The sequence below is a fragment of the Hippichthys cyanospilos genome, chromosome 14 (assembly GCF_059441005.1).
Source record: "Hippichthys cyanospilos isolate Australia breed blue-spotted pipefish chromosome 14, RoL_Hcya_1.0, whole genome shotgun sequence".
NCBI classification, from domain to species: domain Eukaryota; kingdom Metazoa; phylum Chordata; class Actinopteri; order Syngnathiformes; family Syngnathidae; genus Hippichthys; species Hippichthys cyanospilos.
In genome coordinates, this window is record NC_142382.1 from 17,125,241 (window position 1) to 17,147,137 (window position 21,897).

The window sequence follows — 21,897 nt, forward strand, 5'->3', positions numbered from 1 at the left end:
CTGATATCTGGAATAGTCCACATACTGTATCTCAGACATTATTCTTATGTCTGATTCATTCAAAAACTTCTGTTCATTCATTTATGGAAAAAAAAAGTTAAAAGATTAAGCCACCAAAGCTTCTGTCACTTTCGGTCAGTGAATAACAATGGAAGAAGAAAAACAATTGAATAAGATAAAGGCAATAAGTAGATACCATCAAACAAAAGACAGAAAAGACATAACAGGACAACGCACAAGCGGAAAGCAGAGAAGACAAAAAACAGGGATTGATTTAACTCCAGTTGTTACCACAAGCCATTCATGACAATAATGAAATCAGAGTTCAAATGATCTGTAAGCTTTTTGTAAATCAATTATCATCCATACTGTTCAAGGATTCTTGTGTTGAAGTCATAACGGGTTTGATCACCAATGTTCATCTTTGGGTCCGGGTGGACATTAGTGCCCACTTCCAAGCAGCTCCTTTCAAGCCCAGACAGAGAGGCATTTATCATCTTGAGATGAGAAATGACAAAATGTAGAGGTGCGCAAAAAACGATGAGGACGACACACATAGAGGTGTTGAGTGAGAAAAGGCAAGAAAGAAGTGACAGATGTAGACACACTGAGGAAGAAAGACGTGTGTGCAGTAGAGAGACTGAGAGTCAATAATGACTGATTACTGTAATTCAGGCTGTCAGAGTCATCGACCTGCTGCTGGCACCAATCAATACTCACCAGGAAACCAAGAGACACACAAACATCTCAAAACCAGTGTGTAACCTGACATCACTTACACTCATACACATGGTATGGATGGATGTACATGTAGGCTTTACACAAACATGTCATACAGTACAAGGACATCAAGCCACACATGTTAACTGCTACAAAGATGTGCTATGGTGCATGCACATTTACTCACCCGCACACAATATAACAGAGACGTAAGACATGAGCTAAAGCCCCTAACTGAGCCTCATTATCTCTAAATTAGTCCTCACTAGTTGGCAAAACAGATTCTTCATAATTTACCCCAATGCCTCCATTCTTCACACATCCATGGATAAAACTTTCACCATCACACAATTTAGTTTTACTCTTTCAGCAGCATTGATAAGAATTTCTTGTTGTGTAAAATACATAAGTTGTGTGCCACTGAGAAGAGTTCTCAACATTTAAAAAAAAAAATATATATATGAATGGGTAACTGACACCATTGACGCTTTTCTTAATACTAACATTCACACTGCGTTTGGCCAACGCAGTCATGTTAATAAATGTGAGAGTTTACACATCCTGCATATGCGCCGCGCTGTTGCGCCGTGGTCCGCCAACTTTACACAGCACTTCAAAGATCTGCTCCACTGCCGTGCGCCATGGTCAAGTCCACAGTTCAGAAAGCACCAAACAGTAAAAAGAACCAGAGCTACGTCCGGATTTACATAAAAAAAGCACTCCACATGGGCAAGGTTGTCCTCTCCTTTGTCGATTGATTGGAGGAAAGCTCTACCTCTAACTCCCAGTAAAAATAAATAAATGAATAAATAAATAAGACCTGTTCTGTTCGGTCCAAATGCGAAAAATGTACCAATCAATTTTTGTCAGTTTTTAAAAAACATTCCAAGTAAATACCATAGAGAACGGTCAACAGCACTGTCACAAACTACTACGAGAAAGGCTATGACAGAGTTTTCAAGTATCTACTGTATATCTAATTCTCAAAATATGACACATTTTCAGTGATTTTTTTCAGCAAAATACTACAGTACACACATGGAATCAAATACCTTAAAAAATAACCCTGTAACAGTACGTTTAAAACTAGATAGATTAGATGTATTTTACAGATTTACTACACATTTAAAAACAATCAACCCCCCATGGATCAATTTAAATATTATCAGTGGTAACAAGCAGACTGTCCTTTTGATGCCATCGCTACATTATGCTACAAACATTTCTATTGTACTGTATTACAATTTTTTTTTTGTTTTTATTTCTGGGAATCTTTGAGGAAAAAAAGGAGTGCAGTCCTGCACCTGGCTGTACTTTGCCAAGACATTATGACTGCATGACTACTTGTGAGTGCTAGAGTGGGTGGAAGACGAGGCTGCCTTATTTTGAAACTGTAAGAAAACAGAAATCGATAACAATTGATGAAACTACCCTCACTTACGATCATACAATCAGACTGAATGTACAGCTGTATTTTAGTCTCTTGCACAATTTTCTACACAATAAGCACAATGCACTCAACTAAGGGATAAACAATGTTATTTCTTGGTCATGTTATTTTAGCCCGTGGATCCTTTGTGTGATACTAATTTTTTACCGATTCTGGGTTAAATATCTTGAAGCATTTAGGGAACAGTTAGGTACTATACTTAGTTCATGCAATGAACTAATGATTTGGCTGTAGTTACTAGTATCTGCTTCACACAATAAACCTGTTTAACACAATAAACCTGTGTCCGATAGCCTTCAAGATATTTTAAGGATGTTAATACAAATTTTGTCCCTTGTGCAACACCCCCCCCCCCACCAAAAAAAAAAAAAAAAAAGATGAGTGACTTACATTTCAACGTCCATTTCTTCCAGTTCAGAGTAGGTTTTGCAAAGGATACAAGTTTTGGTACAGGGGAATGAGTGATTTCAGCGCTCGACTTGCATTGATAGCTGTGGCTCTAACCATTGTTGGCAAAATCTTCATATCCACAATGGCGCCGTCAAACAGTGGACCAAAAAATGGGACCTAGAGTGGCAAAATGTGTTGTGACACATGCAATTGACAAAATCAGTGAGAAAATGTATTGTGATGCATGCAATAGACAAAATCATTCCATTTCATTGGTATAACACAATAAATAAGTTAATCGATCATTAATTGATGTTTGTTAAAGACAGAATGTTCTTAAGACAATCCTGAAAAACAATGATGTTCAAGTTTTGAGGAAGTTATTTTCATGATATACGATTCAATTAAGGGTATGCTTCTTTTCAGATTCAATTTGATATTGTGCTTCAGGAATCCACCCAAGAGAATAGGTTTTTTTATTGAATCAATTTGAAGACCAGGTCTCCAGCCCGTTTGCTTCATGACTGAATACAGTGCTTGAAAGGACAACAACGCAGAAAATATCTATCTAACTTGCTTTCAGAGTCATGATAATTCAATATTTTGCTTGAAGGATGAATGAAACAGAAGATGGTTATGTTATTAGTTCTGTGGTATCTATGTCTTACAGAAAAAGAAAAAAAAACTTTTATTGTGTTAAGTCTTGTTTCAAATAGAGTTACACTGTCAGTGCTGTGGTATTAATGTCTGTGTTTTAGCCAAAAACATAAAACAGAGCAGCATCTCCCTGGATTCTCAAACAATCTGGATGCATATCTGTGCTATCTGATATGATCATGTGCCTTCACAAAAAACGACAGCTTTGAACTACAATACAAAAAACTTTAAGTCCACACAGTATGAGTAAAGGTGTCAAATTAAGTCAATACAATTCAGCATAATTGTGCATCTACTGTATTTCTACAGCTACTGAAATAGTAATGTGCGATATATATTAATGAGAAACCTAACAGTGATTGAGCCATTAGCGTCCTTGGTTTGAATTTGATTAATTTAGTAGAACATGGTATCTTGGTTTGGGTGTGAAAAAAATCATACATTAGGTTGTTATCACTATGTGTTTTTTTTTCCTGCTTGGAATGGTATCTACTGTGGACCCCCGTGTTACAACGTCCCCGAATTACGTTATTTTCATGTTATTTTCATGTTGCAACGTTTTTTCATCCCCTTTTTATGACATTTTCCTGGTTTCGCGCCCAGAGCAACTGTCATGACCCTAGGGGCTTGGCTGTATTTGTGTTGTTTTGTCTCCATCTGCAGGGGTTTTTAGGTAATTACACTTATTTTCAGTTGCCGTCCCGGCATCACTTCACGACAATTCTAGTCTGCTATTGGTCGGCCTTACTTGTTTCAAAAATGGCAGAAAAGTAAAGCTTTGTTCGATTGTGAGTGGTTACAAAACCGTATTTATGATGCATTTTACTGCTTAATTCAAAGTTAAGGGTTAGCTATTGGTCCCAAGATTATGATGTTAAAGAGAGAAGTAAGATGATGATTTATATGGAAACGATGCTGGAAATAATCCTTATTAGGGAATATGGACATAACAATCGCCACTCAAAGGTAAATAAATCCTTTCTATATTTTTTATTTATGATGTTTTCTGATTTTATACATGTATATTATATATACGTAGCACTTACTATACTATTTTGGAACCAATTTTTAATATGTATGTACAATTTTGATGTTTTCACCCTGGGTTCTAAACGCATTAGCTATTTAACATAGGCTTGGATTGCCCGTCCTACGGCAAATTCGCCTTACGACCCCAACCGCAGAACGGATCAATCTCGTAACACGGGGGCCAACTGTATTACAATCCATCTATGCAGTCCTTGTCCATCTCACCCATTCCTTAGATAGAGCTGTTAACGCAGAAAAGTGTGAATTGGAACTTTCCCCCAGCTGTTGCATTAGAGCAGCGGCGCGTGTCTGTCTGTGGTTGGGCTTTTTGTTATGTCTTGTATTGTGCAATGCTTTGCTGAATGAATAAAAAGCAGACAGCGGAGCTTTGACAGACTCAGGAGCAAACACGGACATGTGAGCTTTTGCTGTCCCTTGCGAGTAAGAAAAGTCAATCTTGGTTCGTATGAGTTTACTATTTTACAATCCAGTTTGGGCTTGTCTTAGTCTTCTTTGTAGATTTCTCTGACATTGGGTGTAATCATGGTATTATATACGGTGTTTAAAAATAACACGTGTCACTTTAAACATTGCCATAAAAACACAAAAACAAACAAAAAACTGCACCATAAAAGAATATAATATGAAATTAAATATGTATATATTTTGATTGCACATCTAAATCTGAATTGCGCAGCAATGTTTTCAACTTATTATTCCTACTCCTATTTCAAACTACCGTAATACTAGGCTAAGTTTCTTGTAACAGCCTTGAAGAAAGGTGTTCTATTAGTCACATGATAGCCCATACGCTGGACCAGGTGCAACTCAAACACATTGGCCTACCCCTACAAAACAGTTTGAGCAATTTGCCATCTGTTTCTTCGGCTGTTGTTTCAAGGCTTTCAACTGTGTCCCTCCTTATATTTCTGTGGGTGCTACGGGACTACAAGGTAATGCAGATTCTGTGTCAGTCTATCATGGTGTGTAAGGAGCTTGATGCAAAGCAAAAGCTCTCAATTTACTGGCCGATCTACGGTCCTACCCTCACCGATCACTAGCTGCGGCCGAAAGGAATTTCCTTCACAGGGTGTCTGAACTCTCACATTAAGTTAGGGGCGAGAAGCCCGGTTATCTGGAAGGCACTCAGGCATTTAGTTAGGATGCCTTCTGGACATCTCCCTGGTGAGGTATTGGGGGCATGCTCCCATTAGGAGGAAGCCCACAGGATGACCCAGGACACACTGGAGAGACTGTGTCTCTTAAATGGCCAAGCAATGTCTGGAGACACCCCAGAGAAGATGGACGAATTGGCTGAGGAGACAGAGTTATAAGCCTCCCTGTTAAAGCTGCTGGCCCTGTGACTTGACACCAGTGAAGTGGTAGGCAATGGTTGGATGTATGGATGGTCGAAAGAAAACAAACATCAATCACGGATTTGGGCGACAAGTGCAGCCTATTCTAGGCAGACTAACTGTGGTTGGCACAAGCTAATAAATAAGTTAGCTAAATAAGTTAGTTGAATAGAATTAATGACGGTATTACCATACTCCCCAATGGATTGAGGAAATGGTGGAACAGTGTCAAAATTATATTGCAGAACCCTAAACATACCCCCCCCCCCCAACCCCCCTTCCATTTCGGTGTTTTCTTAGTATTGTACTATATGTCGCTCTGTATATGATTCAAACCAGTCAACACAAGCATCATGTAGAAGAAAAAAAAAACACACCTATATGCCACTTCAGAGTAAGAAAGTCGATTTTGGTGGGGAAATTTAGCATTCAAAAACCAAGACCAAAAAAAGCAGCATTCAGAAATACCTTCTACAAAGTCATATTATTCTGCACCTAGCGAACGCTAGATCGTAAGGAAATCCAGATTTTTTTCTTGAAAAAGAAAAGTGAGTTATATCGTTATTCAAATTAATTTAAATTAATATAAAAAGATTGGCAGTACCTCTGGTTTTTTAAGAATATGGATGGAATACATGTGGTTTTTCATGGGGTAAATGACGATTAGCACGTCACCAAACTCTGTAGGGATGATTCCTCGCCGATAGTCTCTGGAATGTTCTGACCAAATGATGTGGACCTCGTCATTACCCAGGTGTCGCAGCTGGACAGAGGAGAGGAAAAAAATGTCAAGACAGGAACAAAATTATTAAAAAAAAAAAAAAAAAGATTACTACTGCTCTTCAATTTGAACAAAACACTACACATTTACTTTGTGTAGATTAAACCTATTCAATGACAAGCATATATAAAAGTCGGATGGTGAGCTAGATTGGGAGTATCCATCATACATCCAAGGTTTTATATTTCTTGTGTATACAGCTGTGTGTGTTTGATGTTTAGCCCTGAGGGTGATTGAGTGAATGTGTAGAGATGAAGAGCAGACAAGAAGATGGAGTGAAGCTCTGGAAAGATAGAGTAAGGACAGGAAAACAGATAGGACCCAGTCTTCAGAATGGCGAGTTGTGTGTGTCTAAATGTGTGGCCGTGTGTATGAGTGCATTCATAAACATAGGTCTTTCATTAAACTCAACGTCAAATAAATCAGGTACCTGAGCCACAGAGAAAAATGCTTCTCAACCTGTCTGAGGTATCTATTTTTGATGCGGCTGCTGGGAGTCATTTTTTCATCACAAATTTGTTCAGAGCCATTGCTGTTGATTTGTTAGGTCCTCCCACAACTGAGCATTTTTGCGGCACTTATGAAGAAATAAAGTTCCAAAGGACACACATATATAGCATCAAGTATGGGATAAATTGTGCATGGTTTCTTCCAGTCATTCAGTCCAACTATGAAGAGCAACTTTAGTCATTAAAACCTTTAACACGACCAATAAAAGTTGAGGTTTTGCACCGACCGTATATTCTGGGTCACTATCTTAAGTAAACAACATGAGCAAGTAATTGCGGTAGCAGGGTAATTAGATGCCTTTGGTAGTATCAATTAATACAAGTGTTTAGGCCAATACCGTAATGCCAGGAGAGGGCTTTGACATATCTGATCAGGACAATGATATGCATAGGTAAATACATTTTTTGCAGTCATATGAGCTGGAGCTTCTTAAAGATGAGCTTGTGTGTGTTTACGTGCGTGTCTATGAGTATGTCTGTATTATGGGGCCATCAGCTGATCAGGGAGATGGATGATGCTTGCAGCATGCGGCAATAATCCAATCAGAAGCCTGCAGCGACATGATAGGCCGACAAGCAGGAAGTTTGATCTGATTAAAGGGACATTATGGCCATGTGCAGAGTGCCCACTGCCTGGGGGTTGACAGGTGTGCACACAAACACATACACCATCTCAAACACACTAAACCTGCCTGCTTTGACACTAATTCAACACCATCCGCAAATACAGGTGTAATTGCAATAAGTTATTGTCTGAAAATTGCAGAGTTTGCGAAACAATGACAGAAACAGCTCCGGGTTCCTGTTTGCACCAATCTCATTTGTAAAGTCTTTAAAAGGAGATGCATAGGTCTTTTACCAAATGAATTAAAAAAGAAGACTTTAAAGAAAAGAAAATAGTTCCCAAATTTAGGTCAGTGAGATGAGAAACATTAGATTATTAAGTAAAAGAATATCTCTGTGTCATTGTTATGATGACATTGGTCTCATTATGTGATCAAAATGAGCCACATCCAAAACGTATCTCGTATTAGCACTAAAGTTGGGCCAAACATTACACGATTTCTGTTGAATCGTTATATTAAGTTTGAATTTCTCTTAACTATACCACATCTGCAAAACAAAATAAAAAAAAAGTACTCAAGTTCTTATACAATCTAAATACTCTTCTAAATATACGTACCGCAGCGAAAAGTGTTATCGAGCCCACTAAACTTAAACTAGTTAAAAAAAAAAAATCTGCAATTGCATAAAAATCAGTTTCAAAATTGTGACAATGCATGCCCTTCTCTCAATTAGAATTCCCAGCATCAACGTGTGACTCAACTCTAATGCCTCTACTGAGGACTATTAATTTTATATGAATGGTAAAAATGGTAAAAATATATGAATTATATGAATGGTAAAAATATATCTGCTTAAAACTTCCAGTGGCTGGAATATGTCTGAGATGTAATCATTGGAGGTGGCACAGTGGTTAACACATCTGCCTCACAGTTCATTGACCGGAGTTCAAATCCACCTTGCTCCGGCCCTCCTGTGTGGGTTCTCTCTGGGCAATCCGGCCTCCTCCATCATTCCAAAAACATGCATGGCAGGTGAATTGGACATACTAAATTGTGATCGGGTGTGTGAATGGTCTCTGTGTGCCCTGCAAATGAATGGCAACCAGTTCAGGGTGTCCACTGCCAAATGCCCATAGACAGCTGGGATAGGTACCAATAGGCCTGCGACCCAAATGAGGATACGCGGATACAGAAAATGGATGGATGAATGAATGTAATCATTGGGCTTTTCGACGATTTTCGCCCAATCTATCACCAACTCTCTTAGTGTTGTGTGAGTATGCAAGAATACATACCAGAGAAACTTATGCATAGCTGAATAATGTTAAACATCACTTTTAAGCAGTTTAATTAGGATCATGTAATCACAGGTCTCTGAGATTGATGTCAATGATCTACAGATCCTCGAGACACAATCCTACCCATGAGTTTATTGGAGATAAAAGTTTTTGACTCTTAAATCCAGTTTGCATAAGTACCATATTTAATGGAGTCGCTCCTTACTTTAGGTCAATCCAGTATAAAAAAGCATCACAAAGAAAAATATGTACCTGATAATAGGATGTCCTGATCACATTTATTGCACCTGAGTCTGAGTCATCTGATTTTTATAATCTGCCAATACATAATGCCAATCAAAATATTGAGAAGGGGAAAAAAATACACCCAAATTATTTATGTATTTATTAGCTAAACTCTCCCGGCATGAGACCCTCTATATGATTAGTGGAGCAACTAAAACATTTAAACCTTTTTTGAGAAGGTGGAGGTGGTTTAAGTTAGTTGGTTAGTGGTTAATGGTTAGAGTGTTAATTGCTGGATGTTTGATATAAACATATCTGGATTGCATCACTGAGTGCCAGTTTGTCCTGAATTACTGAATTAAGAGGAAGTGATGATTATTCATTACCTTTTTTGTGAGATTGTGGTCCTGGTCATGAGGCATTCGGGTTGAGACGTGGTATATGACCTCTGTTGTAGAGGTGGCATAATAAGGTGTGGTCTGACCGGTACTACGGTTCCTCTGGAGTCCTCCCATGAAACCACAGTGAGTGGTGAGGTCCACCTAAGGAAGAAACATTTGAACAAACAACCTACATTGTACGGAAGACAAATGATACAATCTTACTATAGGTTATATTTGACAATGAAATGTTCAACTAAAGCCAGATCTACCCTAATTACTCCTAATTATTTTTCTTGAGTGGCACAATTTTGATATGTGATATGGCAGCATAAAACGAAAAACAGGAAAGTGGATATCAGTATAAAATCAAGCTTCTGCTCACAAGCACAGCATAAAGACACTTTTCATGGGCAGATTATGGCATAAATAGTTGTGTGTCAATAAAAAATGAGGAAACGTTGCTTTATGTGTTTAGTGCATGTGCAATGATTTGTTTTCACAAATGTCATGTCTTCGAAAATTAAAATAGAGATATTTATATATTATAATTCTACTATTAGTTTCCTTTAAAATGACATACAATACATGGAGGTAGCTCAAAAATGCACAAAGTACAATTTGAATGTTGCAAGGTTGATATCCCTAGTTTGGAGAAAAACGTGCTGAAATTCTTTGCATATTGATCTTTGAACAGTGTGCATCATCAACTTATCCCTCATTTTCATATACTTCAATTACAAGCTGAACACTTTGGCTGCTGGGAAATGAAATTTGAGATCTTAAGGAGGTTGTTTTCGTAGAAATATTAAAAAGTCTCGGTCAAAATTTAAAAATTTCATCAATATTTCAAGACTAATTTCTTTGATATGGGCCTGGTTTTTCATCACATTTTTAGAATTTTTCCCATGGGTAAAGAAGGGTCTGAAGACACTTGGACCACGGAGCAGTGTTTACTGATTGGATTCCAAAATCTTAACAATTTTTGTTGTAGTTTTTGTTTTTTCTTTTTTAATACGTTGTACTGTTGAAACAAAAAAGTTGAAAAAAAAAAAAAAAACAATGTCAGTAAAACATTATGGCTCAACTCAATTCACTTAAATACCTTGCCTACAGCACGACATGCTTCCAGATAACATCAAAGCAAATAATGTCATTGCTTTGGCTTGAGCACAAAAACAACAAATACATTTGGTGAATGAGCCACTATAAACAGAGTGACATACTATACTTCACTTGAAAAATACATTGGCTACTTATTTGGTGCTGTTACTATACATGTCATACAAGCATATGCTGGAGTTCTTTTAGTGAGGACTATTAATTTTATATAGTCTCACCAAACGGAACAATTTTTCATACCTCCCAACCCAGTCCAGAAACAAAGTCTTCATATGCCTGGCTTCCTGCAGTATTGGTGAGTATGGAGTGTTTGTCTTCTTGTCCTTCCGCCACATAAAAAACTGCTATTTTATGAGTCTCTCGGCTACAGCAAGGCAAAGAGAACAAAGATAATAAATGGGGAAGAACTTTAAAAACAAAAGCTGATCACAGGGAAAAATAAGAGGTGCTCTATCTCACCATTGCCGTGAGTCCAGATTTTTCAGCTCTCTCAGTAGTTTCTCATTCTTCCGCAATAAATGAAAGTTACTCCTGAGAAAAAAGAAGCAAAGAAATAATTGACCATAGTTGGAGAAAAAAATTGTAGTTTTGGTTCTTTCTGGAGGTTTGATAGTGACCAAATGGGTTTACGTGAGCAACACAGCCGGTTGCAGGCAAGACATTAAAATGCAATAAGGGGGTTTAAAAATGTTTATATCATGTTGCAAGCTGATATCCAAGTGAATTCCCACTTGAATTTCTTGCCATTTCAACAGTACGTTTTTAAACAAATCAAAATGTAATATGCATGTTTTGGAGTAGCTAGAGCACTGAATTGCCGAGTCTAAGGCGGAGCCCATACTGAACATTTATGAAGTCGTCTATGAAATCTACATACCTTTTAATTTTTCCTTACTTCACTTTGTGTAACAGATTTTATTTAAGTGATTTCTTGATTAAATAAAAAAAACAACAAAAAAAGAAAAAAAAAGAAAATTACAATATGACAAATTAGCCATATGACAACAAAACCCATTTTCCTATACCTGTGGACCAACTAGTGAAGCTTGAGGCGGAACATTTATGCAAGCGGCGCACATAATGCTGGGTCCATTCAAGTAAATAGAGACTCGTCCTTAACATATCCCCATTTGTCTTAATTGCAGCCCATGCGCTAAGTTCCTTGACTGACATGGTGCAATGTGGAGTAGCACTTAACAGATATGGCATGGCAGCCCAAATAAAAAAGTACAAAAAAGCGAAGGTGCTATTTTGAACTTTTTTTTTAATAGTTCAGAAATAGATTTAAGCAACCAGCAGCTGATGAATAAGTTATGCAACGCATTACTTTTTATTGTTACTATTTATTGAATAGAAAAAAAGTAATGACATCAGACAACCGCAATGCACACAATATTGAAATTGGTAAGATTATGCTCAGCAATCGGCTGGCAACCAGTTCAGAGTGTCCCTCGCATGCTGTCTGAAGCCAAGTGAGTTAGGCAACAGCAAGTCTGCGACCCTAGTGAGGATAAGCAGCTATAGAAAATGGATGGATAGTAAGATTACACTATCAATAGCAACAACTCCTCTCAGCAGAAGTTCTCAACCAACCTCTCCACTTTCAGGATCGAAATGTAAAAAGACAGAGGCTCTACTTTTATTCAAGACAAAAGCCTTTTTATGTTACCTGATAGATCCAGGGATCGTTTAAAATGTCCTGCAAAGACCAGGCACCAATTTTAGCAGCACTGATCTCAAACTAGGACTGAAGCAGATGACGCTTGAAATGGACTCATAATGACACATCATTCATTTCTCTTCTAGAGAGAGTGAAAAAAAGGAAACACAAGAGATGGAGAGAAAGCAAAGAGCCAGCAATTTGCGCTTTATTAAACTGATATGTGGTAATGGCCTCATTCTCTGCTCTCAAAGACTCCATTTACACTTTGGATTATTGAGAAAAAAACTATAAAAAAGACACAGCCTTCAAAAGAGAAGGAAGACTATAAGTATCTCACAAACAGCCTGTAATATACGTAATATATATAATTACATTGGGAGACGGTAAAATTTACAGTAACACCAGATATTCTCTACTTATATCACTTGTTTTTTTAACCTAAGGCATGTGAGCCTAGTTTCTTTCTTTTGTTGCAATTCCATCTGCTTTATGCATCCTATTCTCAGGTTTGTTTTTCACCCTCACTATTCTCATCTTCAAGCACCACCTTTTATTCTAGCTCCAGATGGGTTGATTTTGATCAATGGCCTCCCAGGCTCATTACAACACTTCTACACACACACACACACGCACACACACACGCACGCACAGGGTGCGTGTTAAGAAGTCCATTGTGCTGGCTGAATGCAGACGGTGTAATTCTCTGGATAAAGAGCAATGAGCATCCATTAGCAGGCCAGACACATTTATACTGATACGTTAACATTGTGTAGTTGAGCCTGGAGTCATTGAGAAGAAAAATTGATGCGCTGCTTGAATGGGCAAACCAAAAAAAAAACATATCTAATTAGCACAAGATGTATTTTTGAATTAAAATTTTTGGCCTCATGCAAATTTAGCAAGGACAGGTCTGAGAGAAAACACAAAGGAGCCTTTTCTGTATACAATACTGTATTGGATAGCCTATAATAATTATAAGAAAAAAGGCCAAGACAAGAAAATTAAAAAAAAAAAATGAAGAAACAAAAATCAAAACATGATATATTATATATATATATATATATATATATATATATATATATATATATATATATATATATATATATATATATATATATATATATATATATAGAGAGAGAGAGAGAGAGAGAGAGAGAGAGAGAAAGCCTGCTCTGCTGGTCTAACATAACCTGACATGATTATCATAACTATAATATTTATTGATCTTAATTGAGATTAATCTATTGATGGAAAACCAAAAAAATGCTCAAAATCAAGTTTTACCTCAATTTTTGATTGGATTCAGGTCAGGACTATGACGACCATTTTAATACATTCACATCAATGTCCTTGTCTAATCCTACCCTACCTTGGCCGTTTGCTTCAGATAATTGTCCTTCTGGACCATCAAGTTGTGGCTGAGCTGGAGTTCCTCAGCAGACTCCTTCAGGTTTTCGTGAAGGATTCCGATATAAGCCTCCTTCCTTTATAATTTCCAAACCTTGACAAGGTTCCTTGTGCCACTAGAGGAGAAGTGTTCCCATAATACTATGTTGTTACTACCATGCCTGTTGGAAGGGATGGTGTTCTTTGGCTCATAAATGTCTCCTTTTTTTCTCGACTTAACTAAGCATTCATAGACCCAAATAACTACCTTTGCCTCACCAGACCACAGGATAGTTGACCAAAATCTAGAGTCCTGCTGGAGGGGACCTCTGGCAAAAGCCAAGCAAGCCTCACCGTGCTTTTTTTTGAGCAGGGTTGCCTTCCTAGGCCACTTAATGCTAGACCTTGAGACAATCATTCCTGCCTGCTCAAGTGTTTCTATTAGGGCCATTGTTGGGGGCTGAGGGTTGATGTTAACCTCTGAGCATACTTTCCTGGCAGGTTTGAGTGACACCTTACAATTCTTGCCACATCCCACCGAGGTTTTTAACAGTGTTGAACCTCATGTGGTTGTTTCTGATGCTATGGACGGTTGCCACAGGGATACCAAGCTGTTTGGAAATGGTCTATTAACCCTTTCCCTTGCTGTGGGCACACACAAGATTCTAACACAGGTCCTCCTACAGGTCTTTCTTCGTGACCATGATGTCCAGAAGCCCAGTATGACTGGGAGACTTTTTTTTTCATTTATACTCTTCTAAAAAAATATGTTTTTCTTTTTTTTCCAACATTTGTTTTAAAACGTGTTTATTCACCTGGTGGCATCTTCAAATAGCATTCAGCATCAAAATTTAAACATTTGGTACATTTTTGTTGAGATATTGACAGGTGTGTGAATAATTTTGAACATAACATTTTCTGGAAATCTATAAATAATATCACATTGATAGAAAATCTCTAATAATGTATTAATTTGATTTGTTTGTTGATCGCATGCCTCACAAAGAAACAAAAAAAAATCAGTTTGTCACAGACACACAAAAAAACTTAAAATTCACAAGGGTATGAATCATTTTGAGGACAAGTTTATCCTCACTGGGGTCGCTGGCTTGCTGGTGCCTATCCCATCTGTCTATGGGCAGTGGGTGGGTGACACCTTGAACTGGTTGCCAGCCAATTGCAGGGCACACTGAGACAAACAACCACCTCACACCTCACAACCACACCAAAGGGTAATTTGGAGTGTCCAATACACATATCATGCATGTTTTTGGAACGTGGGAGGATGCTTGGAGAGAACCTACACGTGCTCGGGGAGAACATGCAAACTCCACACAGGAAGGCCGGAGCAAGCCAGAATTGAACTTGGGACTACGAACTGTGAGGCGTACGTGCTGTAGAAAGACTTGTAGCACATAAATTGTATTTTGAGTTGGGACCAAAAATGAAAATTACTGCAAGCGTTTAAGGCGCTTCATTACATCATGCAGATTCTCTACTGTCGAACACCACTTAGGTTGTCCACATGGAATCACACCAACATTTATGGGAGAATTTTTCCTCTGAACTCATAGAAAACAGAATTTTAACTGCTGTCAATCTAGGCTAGGCTGGCTACTTCAGTGCGCCTCATTAGGTGATCAAAAAAGAATTCACTTTGGCTGTTGCTTTATGTTTGCCGTTAGTAACACTTCTCCAAATTCCAAAAAACAGACCAATCTCGTGGATGAAGTCACATCAGACGTCAGCCTATTTCAAATCAACTTGGTTCAAAAGAGCAGCAAAAAGATACACCGCCCACCCCTTGCTTAATTTTCTTTACTTGCAGCAAGATGAAGGTAAGTGGCTTTCAGTGATCTCACCTCTTCTCCCAGGAGTTGAGTCCCAGTATGTTGATTAGCAGCCTGCAGTAGTAAAAGGCTGACTGAGGTGTCTGAGTCTCTGGCTCAATCTGTTCCATTGCTCTCATGTTTAACTCCTCACCTCTCTGCAACATAAAACAATCCAGTTCACAAGAAAAATGAGAATCACGGAGTCTGTTCCTTTGAGCTCTGCCTAATGAAGTGGCCGTGGGAATGCATTTTGTTGCAACAAAAAAGGTTCAAGCAATTTTGATAAAATGGCTATGACTTAAAAAAAAGAATAGTTCAAATTGTAATAACACAATAAGTTATGTTACGAATATTGTTATACTATTGATGTCTTATGACAGCTGTTGGAGGAATATGCAATTTAAAAAAAAGTTTTCTTACTACAGAATATAATGCTACCTTATATTAAAATGATTAGAAAGAGTGCAATTGTTTCATGATTGTGTGCGAGTAACGCACATTAAGGACAAACTCTCGCTCAGCGGCACTTTGCTTCAAGATGGAATTGATCACATCATTTTCCTGCTTCTCTGAAACACAGGCTGGTGGTGGGACTGGAATATTCAGCGGCATTCCTGTGAGGAAAATTAGTAAAGATTAGCAATGTGTTTTAAAATTTGTTTGTATGTGTTAATAATTTTGCTATTTCCTGGTCTGATTTTTTGTGTATATTTTTGTATACCTGCCCTCTGTAGACATTCAGGACTTGAGTTCCCGAGATACTGCAGCATTTCATCCAGAGCATCATCTCCATCCCTCAGTGTGTCCCATGCTGGAACCATCTCCCGACAAACTCGTTTTGCCAGTGGTGGAGCTAGAAGCTGCTCAAAGCCCACCTCCAACCTGTACCCATCCCCGCCTGTGCAGTGTTCCATGTTCCCTTCCATCTGCTTTTCATCTTCCTCTTCTCCCCGACCTCTTTGTTCTTGCGCAGTTTCTTCTTCATTGCTCCCTTCTCTGTCCTCGTCCATCCCCCCATCAAGCTCAGGACTTGGACCTTCTCTTGCATTTCCTCCTTCTTCTGACTTTTCATGTTGCTCTTCTTGACTGATTTCTTTTGGCTCCTCTGTGACCTTTTTGGTTGGGGTGCTTCCATGAAGATTCATACTATGGGGGGATTGTGTATGTGTCGATATTGTGTGTGCAGGGCTGCTTGGAGGACAGGGTGGCGGGCCATAGAGGACAGCTGAGTCCCAGGAGTGCTTTCCGGCTACATCCCGAATAATAACACGAACGCAGGCAGGGGCAGAGGACAAACCAGCTGTCATTCCACCTCCTGGTACACCAGACTCTGACCGAATCTGAGGAATACCGAAGTAAGTTAAACTAAATACAAAAGAGAAGAAAATGCTTTGGAAGATTATACTATTTTCCTAATTGCCTTTATTTGCACTTGCATTAAACAGTCAGACATCTGTGCTGACCCGGGGGCCCAAGCCTATCATGTGACTGATGATTCACCTGAAGTTCACTGATGCTGGCCATGCTGTGCCACCAGTGCACATTTCAGGAAGAAATGTACAGTAAAGAAAAAAAAACACACATGCTTGCTTTTTAAATATCCAGTTTTAAATCATTTTAGTTTTGTCCACGTAAATTCATCAGCCATCCTATCTCTGGGGCAATTTTGTAACTGAGACTACACGTGTCAATTTTTCATCCGCAAGTAGGTCTTTATATATAATTATAAATTTATTTAAGTATTGTTTTATATCCCAATATGTATATACTGAGCAGTAAGTGTGGATATTCTCTAAGATGCTACTTTTATCACCCATATTTGCATGCATTTTGCCTCACACAGACACACACGTACACACAATATATAATTATAAATTTAGTTCAATATATTATTATACATTTAGTTCAGCATTGTTTTACATCAGGGAAAGTGCCGGTCCACTACAACTTGGCTCATTAAAAAAGGCTTAAAGTAAAACCCAAAGTGAGTTAAAAACATCTTTAGACAAGCCACCACAGTGACATCAAGTTTATAAGGTGTATTGCTATTTGACATTGTAAACTTAACAGAAAGTTACCTGAAGCACTGAGAGTAGTGTAGAGCCATTTAAAGACAGAAACTGGAGATTCGGTGAGTGGAAGAGTTCAGGTCCGAGATCTGCACTCTCACAGTATGGGTTATCCTGGTTCTCACACACCTAGAAACAACAAAAAACAGTATGTCTCAAAAACAAATTAAAGGAAAAAAAAATCCTTTCTGATCCATCCATTTTCTGTACTGCTTAACCTAACTTGGGTCACAGGTGGGCTGTAGCATTTCCCAGCTGACTATGGGTGCCATACTAATTTAAACCAATTAAGAAACATATTGCTCACCATTGACTGTGCTTTTGTAAACTAGATAAAGTGTTTGCAGCCGTATTGTTTAGTGCAAGCATTGCATGGCAACATGGGACACACCACAGCAAAAAAAAAAAAAAAGAGGCAAGATAAATTTAAAAACACTTGACCCTCTGACAGTCACTGGTCAGTGTTTATCATGAATACTTTTCCCCTATCTTTCTCTTTGTGGAACCTTAGGCCAGAATACATATTCTAGCTGATTAACATTACCTGGCTGGAGAGCGTAGCGGGCCCTCCTGACATCGGGTAATGACCTAGATGGTTGACAAGGTGGGTGATAACAGTCCTGGCTGCGATGGAAACAAGACCCTGTTGGATACGACTACGAACTAGAGAAAAAAGAAAGAAAAAAAAATACAAGTTCAGATCAGAATTGAAAGTATTTTAATGTTTTTTTGTGTTTATTGACATAATACTGTACTTTACAAATGCATGATACACAAACAAACTGTTGTGTAAAAATAATGGTGTTGAAATTAGTTTCAGCAAACTTGGCAATTAATGTAAAACCACGTAGAGTGCAGATGCAGAATGGATCAATGCATAGTCAGCCCCATGTCGAGAAAAAGCCAATGCCACCACACAGTGTGCTGCAAGAGTATCTTGCCTAATGAACATACAGTAATTATAAACCCATTCACATGCACATGCACACACAAACACAAATACACGCCCACACTGTGTTACAGTTACATTCACAGTTACATTCTACATATTTCATATTTGCTGGCCACCAGACCAATGCCACCTTTGACCAATGCTCAAAAGGCTAAATGTTCCCTTTGCACAAAAAATGTCACCTGTGGCCCTTAGATAACCGGGATGGGTTCCAGTGTGACCAGTTGTTTGTTTGTACTCCCCATGGGAATGCTGGAGCCCAGCTGACTATTGTTATTGCTTGTCTGGTTTGTATTGTTGGCATTATTGGTGATGGCAACGTTACCTTCACAACATGTGCATTTCTCATTAGATTCCGAAGTGTACTAATTTGAATTTTTACCACACAATCCTATTTATTTGAGAGTCTGACATCACAGTAGGCGTACGTGTGAAAGTCACCGATCGCCACTGATATATATACATATACTGGACCTTTCCCTCGTGATTTGAGCCCTGTGGCTTATAGTCCAGTGGGGCTTATCTGCGTATTTTTTTTTTTTTTTTTTTGCTAGCCACCAGGAGACAATCCACCAGTCAAGAAAATGTGTGTATCTGTTCAAGGTCTCAATTTATTGAACAACCATGAAATAGAACTGAAAAGATGCGAATCAATGGCTGAACTTGAAACAAGTTTTAAAAATAAATCATGAAAAATATTTACAAAATTGTCTAAATTGAAAAAGATTGAAAAAGTATAAAAGTTTGTGATGTGTAAATTTGATATATGGTAAATATGATTTATTTAAATATTCATGATTGTATGTATGAATTATCTGCAATGTGTTTGTATGTTCACTAAAATAATCTAGCAATTAAACATTGGGCGACAGAAGAAGATGCTATCGAAGAAATGATTTTGAGTTTGAACTGCTATTTAACTCTGCAGTATTCTGTTGGTGTTATGTTGAAAATAATCCATCCAGTTTTGCATAAATATGCTGGTGCTAAAAATGCAGGCATGTTGAGAAAGGATCTTGCTGTTGGTAGACACTTAATTTTTTTAAATAGTTATAAAAAAAATGAAAACTTCCATACAACATCTTTTTGCGTAAATATCTGATGGTATGACCTGCTTATAGTCCAGTGCGGCTTATAGTCCACACACACACACACTATATATATATATATATATATATATATATATATATATATATATATATATATATATATATATATATATATATATATATATATATATATATATATATATATATATATATATATATATATATATATATATATATATATATATATATATATATATATATATATATATATTATACACACACATTAACTTGCTCTAAAATCTGATTAAAGGACCTGTATCATGCAAATCCACCACCATCTTTTTGGAGCCTTTAACTATGTTTGAATAGTATTATCTTTTTTCCTCCATTCATACATCTCTGAGCAGATTGCTCATTACTATGCTCTCAGTAGTACCTCATCCCCAGCAGAGAAAATGACAGTTCTCATCAGATTGTTGGCATCACTCATTGAGTACTCATTGAGCACTCCACACACCCTATTTTCTTAGCAGTTAGCGGTTGCACTGAGACAACGTCATGAAAGGGGTGTGTGTGCCAGCCACACAGTGAAAGTGTAAGGGGGTCAGGCGTCTTACTTACATGTTAGAATCATTGCCACCAAATTAACTCAAATTTAATGAGAAATTGAATTGCTATTGTGCCAAAGATGATATATAATAATAGACATAGCTAGAGTTAACAGTGGAAAGTTTAAAATAGCACCTGCCCCGTTAACTCACTGAATTTGGAAGACCTAAGATAAAATGAAATAATAATAAACCATTGAGAAAATGGTTATTGGACTTCAAGGGACTAGCCACACTTGAGCTTATCTGAAGATGTGGTCCAGAATAGGGATGGGAAAACAAAAACAAAATAAAAGTCAAACATATGCAAGAAATGGTTGGAAAAAATGAAAAAAGAACAAAATATTAGCAGTGAAGCAAAAGAACTGTAGGTGCATGATCTTGCTGGGTGGTGCAGTCATTAACCATGGCAGATGCTTTGTCCTGGTGAATCACAGAAGGGGACCGTACACTTTTACCCAGACACACAAAGGTGTTCACAACATGCACCCATTCAATCTTTCATAATTGACATTGCCATGGTGACAGTGGATCAAATTGTCCAAGCTGTGCGAGTCACAACTTTCAGGTTAAATGTAATCCATATTTCTGATATGACTGTGGACATTTCAGTCATTTGAATGAAACAAAGCACGAAACAAATTTACTGCAATCAGTCAGTTAGAAATACATACTGTATATGGAGGGCACGATTAAACTAAATCTTCAAATAACTTAAAAAAAGGTGAACCACATAGTAGCCTTGAAGCAGTCACATTATTATATCTTTTTTTTTATATTTACTCAAAACATGTGCAATTTAGTCAATCAGACCTGAGTTATGCAGTCAAAACCTCCGTGCATTGATAAATATGACTTCTTTTGTCTACATAATAATGCTCCTGAGTACAGCTTACCTAAAATCTGCTAACAGTCCTGCAAAATTTCCTCATATTTCATAATTCCTCATATTTTCCTCATAATCTGTGCCAGAAGTACATTGGTTGCATTAAGGCAATATCGCCCCTCCTTGGTGTTTCAGTTTTGACAGACCAATTACTTGCCTTTTCATTAATCTTGCGATCTATGAATGTCCTTTTTACACCTAATGCATCCTTGCACTTCTCTGACTGTGGTCTCGCGCCAGCAGTGTCACACAAATCTTTTATATAAAACAAATCATTTGAATAATAAATTATTGTGACATTATTTAAAGAGGACCAGCTCAAATATAGTTTTCCCGATTGAGACACAAAGAATGAGTTTTTTAAGGATGTGTTTTTTTTTTTTAACAGCTCAAATAAAAGTCTGTCTCCACATGGAAAACAGGGCAAAACACAATTAAAAAATGTGTTTAAAATACTGTTAATTTATGAGACCAGAGTCAGTAAGGGTCGGTTTACACTTCAGCCTGAACTGACACAATTTCAATTTGTTTGCCATTATCTGACCTGTATCTGATCTTTTAATGGCAGTGAACAACACATATCGATTTTTTTCAAATACGACTCAGGCCACTTGGGTAAGTGGTACTAAATCCGATAGATATCTGATATTTTGGCATGCGACTTCAGTCTGAACCGTCAGGTTGCATTCATCTGACTCGCACGTAACAAACAAGCAACTTTAGTCACAGTTCTGCGCTAAAAAAGGCAAAAGCATTTTGGAAAAAAAACAACAATAGAAGACCAGACAAAGAAGTTTGAAAATATTCTGATGGAGGGAGAACAACATGAATTTTCTGTGTGTGTGTGTCTCCTCTCGCTTGCTGGGAGCTCGCTGCTTGTACCAAACATGTGAAGAGGACGCTGCTATCAAGCCAAAAAATGCCATGGCAAATACTATTTATCCATTAATCTAACAGATTGGAAATATTG

At 37.7% G+C, this 21,897-nt stretch overlaps 1 protein-coding gene across 4 annotated transcripts in view; it reads right to left on the reverse strand.

Annotated features, from left to right (window-relative positions):
- ralgapa1 (Ral GTPase activating protein catalytic subunit alpha 1) overlaps positions 1–21,897 on the reverse strand; it is an 80,803-nt gene that overhangs the window by 21,117 nt on the left and 37,789 nt on the right. For all 4 annotated transcript variants that reach the window (XM_088432855.1, XM_088432854.1, XM_088432852.1 and 1 more), the window contains 10 exons: positions 17,977–18,095; positions 17,442–17,561; positions 16,085–16,703; positions 15,862–15,977; positions 15,394–15,518; positions 10,942–11,013; positions 10,723–10,846; positions 9,367–9,522; positions 6,206–6,364; positions 2,610–2,737 (listed from right to left, as the gene is read on the reverse strand). In XM_088432855.1, the coding sequence (XP_088288981.1) occupies positions 2,610–2,737; positions 6,206–6,364; positions 9,367–9,522; positions 10,723–10,846; positions 10,942–11,013; positions 15,394–15,518; positions 15,862–15,977; positions 16,085–16,703; positions 17,442–17,561; positions 17,977–18,095 (1,738 nt within the window). The remainder of the gene's footprint in view (positions 1–2,609; positions 2,738–6,205; positions 6,365–9,366; positions 9,523–10,722; positions 10,847–10,941; positions 11,014–15,393; positions 15,519–15,861; positions 15,978–16,084; positions 16,704–17,441; positions 17,562–17,976; positions 18,096–21,897) is intronic.